Here is a 16354-nt window from a genome sequence, read left to right on the forward strand (position 1 = left end):
AACTAAACATATTTCAGAGCACTTACCTACAGGAACCTCGTAGCGTAGTGAAATAAACATATTTCAGAGCACTTACCTACAGGAACCTCGTAGCGTAGTGAAATAAACATATTTCAGAGCGCTTACCTACAGGAACCTCGTAGCATAGTGAAATAAACATATTTCAGAGCACTTACCTACAGGAACCTCGTAGCGTAGTGAACTAAACATATTTTAGAGCACTTACCTACAGGAACCTCGTACCGTAGTGAAATAAACATATTTCAGAGCACTTACCTACAGGAACCTCGTACCGTAGTGAAATAAACATATTTCAGAGCGCTTACCTACAGGAACCTCGTACCGTAGTGAAATAAACATATTTCAGAGCGTTCTCCTACGGGGAACCTCGGAAAAATAGTATTTTTGTATCTCTGAAAGGTATTTTTCATTCAGAATATGGTAAAAGTTATAGGTTAACTTTCGTACCTATTCTATTTTTGAGAATAAAAGTAATATGTTGCGACCATTTTCAGCAATATTACCATATTTTACAAATTTGATCGACTGAGGATCAAATTTATTATAATTTTTTACAAACATTTCTTATTTTTCTCTTGTATCTTGACAAACTAAAGATCTAGTTGTCAAGTCATACCTTTTAGCAATATGTCATATAGTAAATATATGTCCCCGTAGAACGCTGGTGCTACATTAGTTATATAAAACAACACAAGGGCAGGGCACAATAAGACGGGAAGCAGGTTTGAGTGTCAGCCATGATTGATAATTCACGGCACGATATTGACATGTCCCAGGCCGGGGAACAGCTATCTTGTTCTGATTACTTCATTCAGGTTAGGACGGGTATCGTTAATGACAACATAATGATATTTAACAAGTGGATACTGTGGTAGGGCTTGTATATCAACACAGTGGAGATTTACACAGAGCATTTTAACCCTAGACACCTAACGTTCGTGTGTACCCTATTAAACCTAACCATTCGTCGAATCGACGAAAAAAATTTTCATCAGTATTTTATCTATTTAATACTTATTTAAAAAAAAAATATTTTCAAAAAATATGAAACAAAGGTTATATTGATAAATAAAACTATTTATTTAAATGTAATTGGAAAATATATTTGTTTTTAAATTTTTTTAGTAAGGCACTAGGTATTTATAAAACTAGAAGTGAGATCATACTTAGAAAATTAATAATAAAGAAATAAAAATAAAAACAGCCTCTTTTCTTTGGCAAAAATAATTAAAAAGATCACGATCCCTTCTGTGAAAAAATAAAAAAACTGTTTTTTGAAGCGCAACTAGTGCAAAAATCAATTTTATGTTCACCACAAATTGCAGTGCTGCACTTTGAGCAATAAGTCTTCGTCATACGCCTTTTTTTATACGGACATAATCCACAAACTTTTCTTTTTCGCAAATTGGCAGTCTCTGTCGATCCAGGGTCATTTCTGGAGGTAGACTGACCACTTTGATCTTGAATTTCAGTGCTGACACGTAATATATCTTGTATTTTACTTTTTATGTGTGTTGGCATTGTACGAATTTGCAGTCGTATTTGGAGCCAAGGTGTTGTTCACTGACAGATGACTCCTCTGATGAATTTGTGTCCTCTTCCATCAATAAACGTTGAATATTTGCAACAGACAGCGATTTTTGCGAAGCCATAGCGAAAAAACTGCAAAAAAAACGACAATAACAATATACCAAAAAGTCACACAAACCCTAACCATTCGTTGAAACGACGACTATGCGCGTAATATATCAAAAAATACTGCACTTACCCGCCGAACACGGCCACTCCTCGTAAGAGTTGTACGAGCACTGAGTTGACAAGGAACGACACGATCATCCGCGCATGCGTTAAAAAATGACAGCATATTTTGTGTCGCGTAATCGTTGAATCGACGAAGGTTAGGTTTCTAGGGTTAAGGTTATCCAAGGGTTCATGGATTACAATACGGGTACATGGATTCTATACTAAATCTCTCACTTCTGGTGAATCATAAACAGAAACTCGGCACTGAATTAATATCAAAGTACATGAAGGGGAATCAAATGGTTTCAGCTTACGTGAATTTCAGCAGTTGTTCGGTACATCGGAATCTGACTCAGAAGCATATTTAGATCTATGGCCAGATTCGCAGTAGGATCCAGCCAGGAGTTCATCCTTCAATTCTTGTTAAAAGCTAGTGATTTTAATATCGACGTTTTGAATTCATTTAGCTTCCGCGCAACGCGAGAGGCAGACGCGTTGCACGTCTTGTCGCTAGGAGCGCTGGTGCTGATCTCGCGTGTTGGTTTAGTTCCGATAGTGGCTGCAATACGCCGATGGTGTGGGGCAGCACTTTCTTGTTACGATTTAAAACGGTTTCATAACTTAATTATTATAATGATAATTCATGCTTACCCGTTTGTCTAATCTAGAACTTAAATTGCCTAATATATGGGACAATCAACACGCAAATGGCACAAAAAGAGATATTGAACTTTTTCAATGAATAGTTAGATTTACCAAAGATTTTCTTTTCCCGTTAATTATTTTCTTCTTCATTGTTCATACTTGGCAGTACTCCCTTTTTAAAATAAATAATATTTTTTGTACATTGTACACTTTTACATATTTTATTATTTTAACATTTTATACTTGTTACTCTATACCTTTCTCTGAGTTGTTTAACTCTTACATTTTATGCTTGTTACTCAATACTTTTGTTTGAGTTTTTGTACTTTCACTATTCTTACATTTGTTCATGGCACACGTTGTGCCGTATATATGAAAAAAAAAAAAAAAGAACACTATGTATTCTTTTATCGAAGGAAACAAGCACTTTGTGATGTGACATTATATATTAAATGAAAAAAATACACTTTGTAAAACACCACTTTTATTATGAATTAATATTAACAGCCAACCAGGTTTCGCTTCTACTTACTTACGTGGGTTCAATATTTTAGATTTTTCAAATTACTTGAGTTTGACAAGCAAAATCGTCATATAGAACAGCGTGTTAACGCGCTCATTTTGCATGGCCGGCCTTGTTAGCACGGCTACCAAGAGCGCGTAAACGCGCTTAAGGCACACAACCGGTTAAATACAACTTTACTCTATACATATTGTTATATATTAAGTAAGAGCTTCACAGATGCACTCATAGAGGGCAGTGCAAAGAGCTTACGTAAAAGACCACAAGATGGCAGCTAGTGGCCAGTAGTCGCCAGGGCCAGTGGGAATGCTCCCAGACAAACTTACTGTTTCAGATCACATTTAGCCAGCTTCTAGTTAGGTCGACCATCGAGTCACCATTGTAATACGCGAAGTATTAATAAATCACTGATTTATCACAAAGAACCATTTATTTATTTTCTCCTTCCACGACGAGTTGGAGAACTGTTTGTGGGAACACAACACATGTGATAAGATTTATGGGGTACTCCATCTCAATAAGAACTCTCACAATAAAGTTAGTTCAATTTTTTTTTTATATGTATGTAATATTTTATATCTAGATTATTTTATGTATTTTTTATTAAGCCCTGATTTGTTTCCAAAATATATATGTAATGATACTGCTACCCGGCTCAGAACAGATATTGTCTAGTGAGTTGGGTAGCGTACATGATTTGTAAATAACCATTGATGTCAATAAACAACAAGGTTACCGGCAATAATAAATAAAAATAAAATTTGTGACTTAATGTGGTTGTTTAAAATGATTAATTTGTTATTGAATACCCCTGAGTTGCGATATTTCATATTGTTCCATGTTCCTGACAGGACAGTTACAAGACAGTACCTACCATATTATTGTAGCAATTCTTTTACAACGTCGCTAGACTACGCGCCTATGAGACGAATCCAAAATTTTGGAAACATATACTCCGATGTTGTAGATGTATATTTAGTTTAAAAATGTTCCAACATAAGTTCGCTTTGTTACATTTTATGACTTCAAATAGAACTGATTCATTTGGTGAAATGTAAACCATTTTAAACCAAACAGAGTTAAGACTCTGGATGTGCAAAATGTAGTTGGTCGATTTATTGTATACATATAATGATATTTATTTTATATACTTGGGTATTAAATGTCTGCATTTGTTTCGATGATGAAGAGCAATTTTTGACAGGTTATAGAAAAAGGTAATGATATACATCAATAAATATAAAAATTTAAAATAATTATTTATTTTTGTAACAAATTTACACAGGATTTGATTTAAAACACACCTTTAAATAGAAATGTTTTCTATGTGGATTTGAATGGAAACCAATGTCCCCAATGACGTAGTACATTTTTATCATTGGATCGAGACAGCCAATCGCTATTGTTTACTCTTTCTTATACCGCCTGGTCGATCGACAAAGGTTTTATCAAATAATGTCGGCAACTTGTCATCGTTCTCGATGACGATTACAGATCGTTATCGTCCAAACAACAGTTCATTTAGTAGTTGTAAACTGTTGTCTTTTCGTTGACGATTTGCAGTCATGTTGGGGAACGATAACAAGTTACCGTTTAGAGCTAATGCAGTCCCCACATTGTAGTATATGCCGTGAGGCCGGAGTGGGGGGGAGAAGGAGATGGTCAAGATGAAGGTTGGGTCTCCGCTCTATTCCCTGAGGGGTCGAGTGTTCTCTTGGAGCCAGGTCAGAGCCAGGATATCTTCTGTAGACTGGAGTAGCGGTGCCACCTTCTCACACACCGTCCTGTGATATGAATCCAAATGTTCCATCTGAAAATAACCAAAAAAATATATATTTTACCAAAATTGTTAAAAAATTTACATGAAAAATTAGAATTTTTTGATAATACGTTATTGTTTTTTTTTTTAATATGAATATTTTCCTCCTTATCTCTGTGATTTCTAACAACTTTAGTGCTATCACTGACCAATAACACTCTTACTAATAAAAAAAACACTTCACAACCGTTAAACAGTGTTTTAGTTTCACATTGTACAAAGACTGTACAATTTCGAAATATTACAAATAAAAAATGTCACTTGCTGCGCTGCGAAAAACTGACAATGTCGCATTTTGAGAGACTTGCTACTTTTACGCATACGCCATGCACGTCGTTTAATTTGGTATTTCTGATGTGTGATTGAAATCATGTTTTTTTTAAATAATTTCTATTCTAATGGCCAATTCACTATTATATCAGGATAATTCTATATATTTATTATTATTTGTATTATTTAACAGTTAGCAATTATTTTATGTTAGGTTAGGTCAGAATAACCGTAGAGTATGTTATATTATAAACCAACTAGGTAAAAATCAGAAAGAAACCTGATCATAAAAATACATTACTTCCATCAGTTAATTGGGTATTGTAATAATTGTCCCTCATGGGAAAACGTTGACCGTGTAACTTATCTAGGTGCAATAATTATCCCTCATTGGAAAAAGTTGACCGTGTAACTTATTTAGGTGTAAAAATTATCCCTCATTGGAAAACGTTGACCGTGTAACTTATCTAGGTGTAATAATTGTCCCTCATTGGAAATCGTTGACCATGTAACTTATCTAGGTGTAATAATTGTCCCTCATTGGAAAACGTTGACCGTGTAACTTATCTAGGTGTAATAATTGTCCATCATTGCAAAACGTTGACCATGTAACTTATCTAGGTGTAAAAATTGTCAATCGTTCCAAAACATTGACCATGTAACTTATCTAGGTGTAAAAATTGTCCATCATTGCAAAACGTTGACCGTGTAACTTATCTAGGTGTAAATATTGATCAAAATTTAAAATGGACTGAGCGTATTAACTATTTATCGACTAATACGTAAATTAGAAACACGAGATCTCTGGGTCAACAACATGTCCAACAAGCAACTACTGTAACAGTTATATTAGCCACCTCATCAATTACATAGGCAAGAACTGTTATTAACAGGATTGGACCTTTCTGTCAAATCGGGCGGGTGACCTCTTGATAAAATGGATACGCGTTAATCCTTTTTACTGGACACTGTCTCCTTAATTACTTTTATTCTGTAGATGTTATCATATCTACATGGCGTCCTACACTATTAATAAGATTAGTGGATCTCATGTGTTACTATGTCACTTCTACGAACTTAATTTGTTACACCGTAAATTCCATGGTGCCCAGAGCTTCCTCTTCGAACTTGGCACAAGGCCCTGAGGTATTCAATCCATCCAATTATAGAGTCTCGTGTTAGATTGCTGGATAATAATAAATATTTGTTAATCTTATCATTATTTTATTCTTGTATAACGTGTGTTGTATTATGTTTATATTACACTATAATATATAGCATTTGGGTAAAAAGTTTCCTATACTATGCAACTAAACTCTACAAATATCCCACTCTCATTGAAAAATTCACAACAATATTTCAACATTTAAATCTCAAATAATAAGCTGTATACAAAACATAGGGTGATCAGAAATAGATAATAAACTGACACCAAATACAGAATGAAACTGAAACCACTGAACTGAACAAAAAAACACCATGTAATTTATAATAATTTAAAAAAAAAAAACTATTTAAAAAAATTATAATTACTTTAAATTATCCATACTACAAAATTTTAATCATACTTAAATGACATCCTCAGCACGGGAGATCCCAGTGAGGATATCATTATATCTATTTGTTACAAAAAAATATATAAAACATATGTGCGACCTCTCCTGGAATATGCTTTCCAAATATGGAGTCCTTACTTCGCAAAGGATATAAATCTGTTAGAGAGAGTACAGAGACAAAATACCAAGAGCTCTGAAAGATCTACGATACGAAGATAGACTCAAGGAACTAAGATTACCAACCTTACAAGAAAGAAGAGAAAGGGGTGACTTGATCGAGACTTTCAAAATTTTATTTAAAAAGAGATCAAATGGGAAAATAATTCACCGACTCCAGATATTTTCATATCAGAGGGTTCGGCTCGGTAGAACTTCTAACAGGGCCTATAAATCCTACTGATCCCTCAACATAAATATTTAAAAAATCTTTCGTTATCCTACATGTATTCAAAATGACCGACTTTTGCATCTTTGTATATAAATTTTTTGATAGATCTAATACGCCTAAATTTTGAATGAGAGAGCTAGTTATAATGCCAGTAGCCGAAATAACTAATGGTAATATTTTTATAGTCTGAGAATGCCAAATTATTTTTATCTCATTTCCTAAATCTGTGTATTTTCTTATTTTTTTCATTAACAGTTTTTTGAATATTACAGGAATTTGGAATAACGACATCAATGATATAAGTTATTTTTTTAATTTTGTCATGTAAAACTATATCGGGTCTATTATGACTAATCGTTCGGTCTGTTAGTATAGTTTTATCATAATATATTTTATAAAATTCGTTTTCTAAAAATGAATTTGGTTCGTATTCATAATATGGTACTACATTACGGCAGTCAATCAAGTTATGTTTAATTACCAAATTTTGGTGAATTATTTTTAAAACTTGATTGTGCCTAAATGTATACTCGGACGGTGCTAATATAGAACATCCCGATATAATATGTTCTATAGTTTCCGGAAAAGCCAAACATTTTCTACACAAATCATCAATTTGATTTGTATCTTTGATTATATGCTTTCTATAATTTTTAGTATTAATGACTCTATCCTGAATGGCAAGCATAAATCCTTCTATTTCTGCGCTCAACTCTCCAATACTCAACCATTTGTTGGACGAAAATTTGTCAACATAATAATTATTATTATTATTATGTACACGCATGTTAACATACGTGAATTAATGAATGTGGATGAAGCTCAGGGAATGTTAGTTATATGGGTGTCTTACCTCTTTGTCGGTGAGCAGTTTGATATCTATCAGTTTCTTCTGGATGGGACACATGGTAACGGTTTCGAAACCGAGAGCGCCTCGGCCGGCAAAATTTCCAACTAAGCCGCGCGGCAAGGGATGCATATCTGAAAGCAAACACTTCAATTAGTGGCGAGATCTCACGTACTGTATCAACTCCACGCTTGAGCTAAATGATTTTCCTCGGTAATCTGGGAGTCAGTGTGTCCGGAAGTGACGGTCGTATGAATCCATCCTTCGGTATTTCAATGGAAGATGCTCTGAAGAACTAGCGTAGTTGATCCCTTCGCCACCGGTGCATAATTGGAAAACACGCCAAGCGTGCGCCCAAAATTGTATGTCACATAAGAACTGGGACTCAATTCTCCAATCCAGGTCGCTCGCAATCGCAAACGAAAGTACGTACATTGGTCGACCTTCTTATTCTCGAGTTTTGTCGAACTTTGAGATGCCAAAAGTCATTCCACTCGAACAACGAGTAAGTGGAACCAGTGACTTGTCTTCGATGGCTGTAAAAATCTAGTCTATTATATCCTAATCATTTCCGGCGCGCTCTTTGCAGTTCTTTTAAGTTCCAGTATAATGGCTAATTATATGCAATACATAATGTAGAGCAATCTACAGCAGCTGCTTTAGGACCAACCAGAATGTTCCGCAAGACTCTCAATTCTTTCACTAATTTGACAGACAAGACTTCGTCAGTTCGTCAGTTATTGCTACTTTCATTTGAAATAATATTAGGCCCAGAATGCGTGTAAAACGTAAAATGACAAATTTTTACTCTCTATACTGAAAATATAACATTTTATTCAATCTAAAAAAATTATATAAAAATTAAACATTGAAAAAATACCTTCCAAAATTGCATCACAAAAAATTAGGAGGAAAAATTATTTTTTTAAATATAAAATGATAAAATACACTATAATACAATCAGACTCCAGCTGCTTTGCAGATGATACAAAATTCTTTGCCAACCCACACACTCATCACAACCAACTGCAAAACGATATAAACGAAATATATCAATGGACAAATGATTGGCTTCTAAAACTCAAGGCCGAAAAATGCACTGTCCTACATATTGGAAAAACTAACCCTACACTTGCCTACAAACTTAATGGAACACCTCTAAAAGCAGTGACATTACAACAAGACTTAGGAGTTACCATATCACAGGACTTGAAATGGGAACCACACATCGCTGGAATTGTGAAAAGAGCAAATTCACTAACATATCTAATCAGGAAAACCTTCCTTGACCTAACACCGGACATGATGTTAAAAAATATATAAAACATATGTGCGACCTCTCCTGGAATATGCTTTCCAAATATGGAGTCCTTACTTCGCAAAGGATATAAATCTGTTAGAGAGAGTACAGAGACAAAATACCAAGAGCTCTGAAAGATCTACGATACGAAGATAGACTCAAGGAACCAAGATTACCAACCTTACAAGAAAGAAGAGAAAGGGGTGACTTGATCGAGACTTTCAAAATTTTATCTGGACATGACAGTTGCCCTAGCATCCAAGAAATCTTCACTACTAATAAAAATATAAATCTCCGTGGACACAATTACCAAAACGCCTTTTGCATCTAATCCTAGAAAACACTTCCTTGCAAATAGAGTAGTGGATGCTTGGAACAAACTCCCACAACATGTCATCGAAGCAACAAATATAAATTAATTAAAAGCTCTATTGGATTCACATTTGGAGAGAAGAAAGGACTTAGTTCAAACTTAAAACAACTCAATTACTGTCAAACTTGTTGTGAAATCAGATATGAGCGCATCAGCAGAATGCTGCCTGCTCATTACATAATAATAATAATAAAATGATTCGCTCGGGAAATCAGTGAATCGACATCGTTATAACAGTCAACAATAATATGAAGATAAGCTTGAACTAAGACATTGTTTTGTAATTGCTCATTATAGCCGTGAACTCGCTATTGCCGTGATCGTTATAACCAAGTTCGACTGTATTTAAAAAATAAATGTTTGTTTCTAATAATAATATATGAGAGCGTGTTTTATCACCTTTCAAAAATAGTTTTTACTTTTTAGATACGCTTCTGATAAAATATGGTTTTAGTTAAAATTAATAAATCTTAAAAACTTTGACTGAATTTCTTAAGCAGTTTATTATCTGTACTTTATGGTAAGGTGAATTATACTATAATAATGTTTGTAAAGCAACAATACCTTCAGTGACGTTGCCAGGTGGTACAAGCGTGACGACTCTGATAATATCTTCCAGTCTGATGCCGTATTCTCCGTCTTCGTAATATCCGGGTTCGTTGCTGAGGAACATGTTCTCGGCCATGCCGGGGTCGTCTGGCATCTGTCTCCAGGTGATGCCGACGGGACCCTCGTGCACGTTGAGGAACGCGCCCACACCGTGTCCCGTGCCGTGAGCGTAGTCCAGTCCGCGCTGCCACAGAGCACTGCGCGCTATCGTGTCCAATGTATTCCCCTGTAAATTCAGCCAAACATAACTAACTAATCAACATAATCAAATGCTTCCATTAAACTATGTGTACAGGTAAAATAGTACCAGAATACACTAAATAAATGACAAATGAGGTGATGACATGTAGAAGAGACAGAGGGAGAGTCAGTTCATCGAGATTAGTTTAAATTAAAAAGAAAATATTTACAACTATAAATGTTACCCTCTACCTACCTATGTCGAGTTCCCATTCAAAGATTGGGTGGCGGGTACTAGGTCAGTTGCGGTCGGTGACATTTTGTAGAAGGAATGCTGGACATCAAATGCTTATACTCGTGCTTGATATCAAATATGCACATCTAGACGCTAGCCCACGAACAAGTTTACAATTGGGTACCGTCTAAAATTATCTCCATAAATCCATTAAGCTCCATAACTCCATATTTCCAGTATCCAGAATAAGTTTTTTTTCCGCAAATGGCCGAGACACAAATTTTTTTCGCATTAATGATTCAATTATACAACCACAAAATTCACTATTATCATTTAGAACACGTTGGCAAAGTATCAAAGCAAATTTTCAAAGCAGCGAGCGCATACAATCCAATGGATTAGTAATAGAGTATGTAGAGTATGTGAGCGCATACAATCCAATGGATTAGTAATAGTAATGAATATACCCAAATGATATTGATGGAATCTCTCGTACAAGGGTCAAGGAATTACCCAGAGAAAATCCTAAATTTACTCGTCCAATTGTAGTAAAGTTCACAGCCAGCCGCAGTAGAGATAACTTTCTTGCTGCTATAAGGAAGAAAGGCAGTCTTAACTCAAGTGATTTGAAGCTTCCCGGGGACTCCAGAATTTATGTCAACGAGCATCTGACTGCTGCAACCCGTGCGCTCTTCAAGACAGTGAGAGACTTAAGCAAGGATAAAAACTTTAAATTCAGATGGATCAAATACGGAAAAATTTTTATACGCAAAAATGAAACTAGTCCCATTATTCAGGTGACATTGGAATCTGACGTGACTCAGGTTTTTTGCTGATAATCTTCTTAGATTTAGCATCGTCTCGTGTGACTATAAGCTATTATCAATTTATTTTTCCTATCTACCTTATCTTTTTTCCTACTTTAAAATATCATCCTTTGTACTGGTTTTTCTTTATTTGTATAATATTAACAACTAACTCTTTTAAAACTACCAACTTTAATCCAAATTATCCTACAATTACTCTGCTTGCGTTACTACAACACCACTCTAATATTTATAATTTACTAGAACATGCTTACAACTATTTTATCAATCTTATATTTTATTTATATTATCAACTAAATGTACTAAAATGTTGAATGTATATTATCAAAATGTGACTGGACTGCGTTCTAAGACTGATAGATTTTATTTTAATGTTACCAATAACAACTATGATATTATTATGATAACTGAAACTTGGCTTGTAGACAGTATTGCTAGTGAAGAGCTATTTGACAACCGTTACCTGGTATTTAGGCGCGATCGCAATGAGCAAAAAAGAGGAGGTGGAGTAATGATTGCGTTGAAGAAGCACCTCATAGCTCATGAACGTAAGGATTTTAACACGAATGCTGAAGACATCTGGGTGACTGTTAAGATTAATAATTTCATAAAAATTCATTTATGCTGTGTTTACATACCTCCAGGAGTCAATCACTCACAAAATATAAATGAATTCATGGATAAATTATGTGAACTTCGAGGACTACATCACGATGATCATTTTGTCATATCGGGTGATTTCAACTTACCTCAAATTAACTGGTCTTTAAGTAATGGTAATAGTATGCATATTACGAATGGCTCTAAATCTGAAATTATTTCCAAACTATCTGACACCCTTTCATTTACTGATCTATCACAGTACTGCACCTTTCCAAATAATAATCATACATACCTAGACCTTGTTTTTAGCTCGATCCCTGTAATTGTATCAAATACTGACCAGTATCTCATCCCTGAATGTAAACATCATAAAAGCATTCTTGTTGACATTAACATATCTCTGGAAACTCCTATGGTGGACAACAAACGAACAATCAATCTTTTTAGGAAAGCTAACTATGAAACAATAAATAACGTCCTTAGTAGTATTGATTGGGATGCAGAATTTTTAAACCTATCAACCAATACTGCTATTGACCGCTTTTATACAATTTTATATGAAATCATTCGATTAAACGTCCCGTCAAAGGAAGTTCATATTAATAATTCTTATCCCTATTGGTTTAGTCCAGCCCTAATAAAACTGACTAAGGAAAAATATAAAGTGTTTAAAATGTGGAAAAGGTGGTCCAATCCTTTAGACTACCATGAATTCTGTATCCTTAGATCAAGGCAAAAGAAATTGTCTAGAGAATGTCTTAAACAATTTATAACAAACGCTGAACTTAATATATCTCGTGACCCTAAAAACTTTTGGTCTTATGTTAAAGGAAAAAGAAATAATTCTGGTTTGCCTCATGTTATGAAACTGGGCGAAGTGACTGCTGAAAATCCTTTCGCAATATGTAACCTGTTCTCACAGCATTTCGTCTCCACCTTTAATTACAACACTATTTCCGATGTACACTCTACCAACTATCATTTTGACAATCAAGTTAATATCTCCTCGGTATCAGTTTCAAAACAAAAAATAGAAAAAATAATCGATACTATTTCTAGCTCACTGGGTGCGGGTAGTGATAAAATTCCGGCTTTCTTTATCAAAATGTGTAGCAAGGTAATCTCGAAGCCCCTATTATTGCTCTTTCAATCCTCATTGAAAGAAGGTATCTTTCCTGATCGTTGGAAGAGTGCTCTCATCACACCTGTTTTTAAGTCTGGGGCTAAAAATGATGTCCAGAACTATCGACCGATATCTAAATTACCAATCTTTAGTAAAATTTTTGAAAAAATTGTTCATGAACAACTATATAACTGCATCGAGTCTGTAATACTCGTGAACCAACATGGCTTTATGAAAAAAAGATCGGTTGTATCTAATCTTGCCATTTTCATTGAAAATATTACTAAATCAATGGATGATCAAATCCAAGTTGACGTAATCTATACAGACTTCTCAAAAGCGTTTGATAAAATTGACCACAGTCTTCTTTTGTCCAAATTACTAGCTTTGGGAATTCATGGGGATTTATATAGATGGTTAGTCTCCTATCTTAATGGGCGCACTCAGGGAGTAACAATAAATGGCTTCATCTCTGAGATTGTAAATATACCCTCAGGTGTGCCCCAAGGATCTCACCTGGGACCGTTACTGTTTACAATTTTCATCAACGACATTATAAAATGCTTTAATTATGCAAATGTTCTACTTTTCGCTGATGATATGAAAATATTCCTGCCTATTAATTCTATAATTGACTGCTTTAAACTACAAGAAGATCTGTATAGGCTTAATGATTATTGTATCCGCAATCGTCTCAACATGAACACTTCTAAATGTTATGTAATTACCTTCACTAGAAATAAAATTAAGTTTGACCATAATTATCATATAGCTGGCCAACTACTCAAAAAAGTTACACAAATTCGTGATCTAGGTGTTATACTTGACAGTAAACTTACATTTGAGGCTCATATTGATATGATTGTTAAGAAAGCCCTTAGAATGCTAGGATTCTTATTCCGTATTGGAAAAGAATTTAATAATATCATAACACTTAAAATATTGTATTTTTCTTATGTTCGCAGTCATCTTGAATTCGCTTCTCCCATATGGAATCCTCAATATAATATTTACATAAATCGCATTGAAGCCATCCAAAGAAAATTTGTCCATCATTTAAATTTCAAACTAAATTCAAACCTTGACGTAAACAGCTCGATGGACCTTTATGGACTTAAGCCATTAAAAACTAGAAGAGACTCCGCAGATATAATATATCTCCATAAAATTATCAATGGCTTTATTGATTGTTCTCCCCTTCTGTCTGAAATTAATTTTAGAGTTCCGAGCGTTAGAACTAGAGAAAAATCACTTTTTCATCTCCATAAATGTTCTACTAATATAAGACAAAATGCGTTTATATTCAGAGCCTGTAGTATATTTAATAAGAATTTTAATGATATGGACATATTCTCAAGTAATTTAGGAACCTTTAAAAGATATGTAATAACTAACATTAAATAATTTTAAATATTCTACTTGAAGTTATCATGTTATTGCTTTGAATCCTTTCCAGTTACTTACCTTCCAATTTATACTCATGTGTTCAATTTAGTTGTAGGTATACATTTATTATATTGTTATTATTGCTATTGTGTAGTGTTATTGATTGCTGCTGTGTTGAAATTTTACAATACATTTTGTTTTGAATTTTAGTTGGTTATTAGTATATCAGTTAAATTTAAATTTTTGAAATTTAGCTGGTTATTAGTATATTATTTGTGTTCCTAGATCTGTTATTATTTTTTATTTATTATTTACAATTTTGTATTTTTTGTAAATTTCTCAGGCCACGGGTACAGAACCCTTAGTTTCTTGTTTTAATATTTTTTATTATTATTATAATTTTAAGTGAAAATCTGTTATTGGATTTTATCTATATTATTTAGTTTATTCTTATATATGTAAATAATCTGTTGATTTTCCCAAATAAATAAAATAAAAAAAAAATAAAAAAAAAGTATACAATTCTGTGCATTATACATATGAGCATTAAAGACGGTTTTCGCACGTTGGATACTGTCATTAATATTGTATAAAGTTATTATAGTGATTTGTTTTTGGGATACTATGCCGTGTTGCGCTATTTCCTTCATTAGCCAACGTTTCGAACAGCATTGCAGTGTTCATCATCAGGACAGATGTGTAATCTAAGGTTGTGATGAAATGTGTGTTTATGTATGAAGATGCGATACCGTGTTGCCAGCTCCAACCCTCTAAGAGCTGACATTAATGTATAACTTTAAAGTGGTTTTCTGCGTTTATTTCTGGTGTAGACATCAATTACCGGATACCAAGAACTACTAAGCTTAGCTCCATCGTTTCTAATTATATTTACGGGATTTTTGTGGATTTCAATTGCTTCCCAGGATTTCAGGAACAAATCCAAATATAAATCCAATCAGGAACAATTCCTGAAGTCCTGGGAAGACCCAAAACTTATAAAGCATAAACACACATTTCACCACAACCTCAGATTACACATCTGCCCTTATGATGGACACTGCAATGCTGTCCGAAACGTTGACTAAAGAAGGAAGTAGCGCAACACGGCATAATACCCCAAAAACAAATCCTTATAATACTTTTGGTCGTGAAAATCTCAAATCATACCCTCGTATAAAGTTGACTAAGATATTGGCTTGCTGGGGAACACAGCAGTCGCCAGACTTATCTGTCCCTTCAGCACCAGCGTGAAGGTGGTCTTCTGTTCAGGAGTCGGAGTGCCAAAGTGCATGGTGCGCGTTACATCTGTAGTTCCGTCTCTGTGGAAATCATTCATTTACCTTGATCTTGTTGGGGAACACAGCAGTCGCCAGACTTATCTGCCCCTTCAGCACCAGCGTGAAGGTGGTCTTCTGTTCAGGAGTCGGAGGGCCAAAGTGCATGGTGCGCGTTACATCTGTAGTTCCGTCTCTGTGGATATCATTCATTTACCTTGATCTTGTTGGGGAACACAGCAGTCGCCAGACTTATCTGCCCCTTCAGCACCAGCGTGAAGGTGGTCTTCTGTTCAGGAGTCGGAGTGCCAAAGTGCATGGTGCGCGTTACATCTGTAGTTCCGTCTCTGTGGAAATCATTCATTTACCTTGATCTTGTTGGGGAACACAGCAGTCGCCAGACTTATCTGCCCCTTCAGCACCAGCGTGAAGGTGGTCTTCTGTTCAGGAGTCGGAGTGCCAAAGTGCATGGTGCGCGTTACATCTGTAGTTCCGTCTCTGTGGAAATTATTTATTTTGTAGTAAACAATAGAAAATATCCAAATATAATTAAAAACGCCCAAACATAGACGATATTCTTATTTTTTTTATATTTTCCGACTTTATGTCCGGGTTAAATCTTCCCCACAGGA

General features: G+C 34.7%; 1 protein-coding gene across 1 annotated transcript in view; it reads right to left on the bottom strand.

Annotated features, from left to right (window-relative positions):
* Positions 1–4218: 4218 nt before the first annotated feature.
* ApepP (Aminopeptidase P) overlaps positions 4219–16354 on the bottom strand; it is a 41632-nt gene continuing 29496 nt past the window's right edge. The window contains exons 10-13 of the mRNA XM_089641720.1: positions 16091–16220; positions 10050–10320; positions 7819–7946; positions 4219–4742 (exon numbers count right to left, since the gene is read on the bottom strand). Of these exons, the coding sequence (XP_089497846.1) occupies positions 4620–4742; positions 7819–7946; positions 10050–10320; positions 16091–16220 (652 nt within the window). The 3' untranslated portion in view covers positions 4219–4619. The remainder of the gene's footprint in view (positions 4743–7818; positions 7947–10049; positions 10321–16090; positions 16221–16354) is intronic.

Source organism: Hesperophylax consimilis, chromosome 17 (assembly GCF_061612785.1).
Source record: "Hesperophylax consimilis isolate HC1 chromosome 17, BYU_Hcon_1.0, whole genome shotgun sequence".
Taxonomy (NCBI): Eukaryota; Metazoa; Arthropoda; class Insecta; order Trichoptera; family Limnephilidae; genus Hesperophylax; species Hesperophylax consimilis.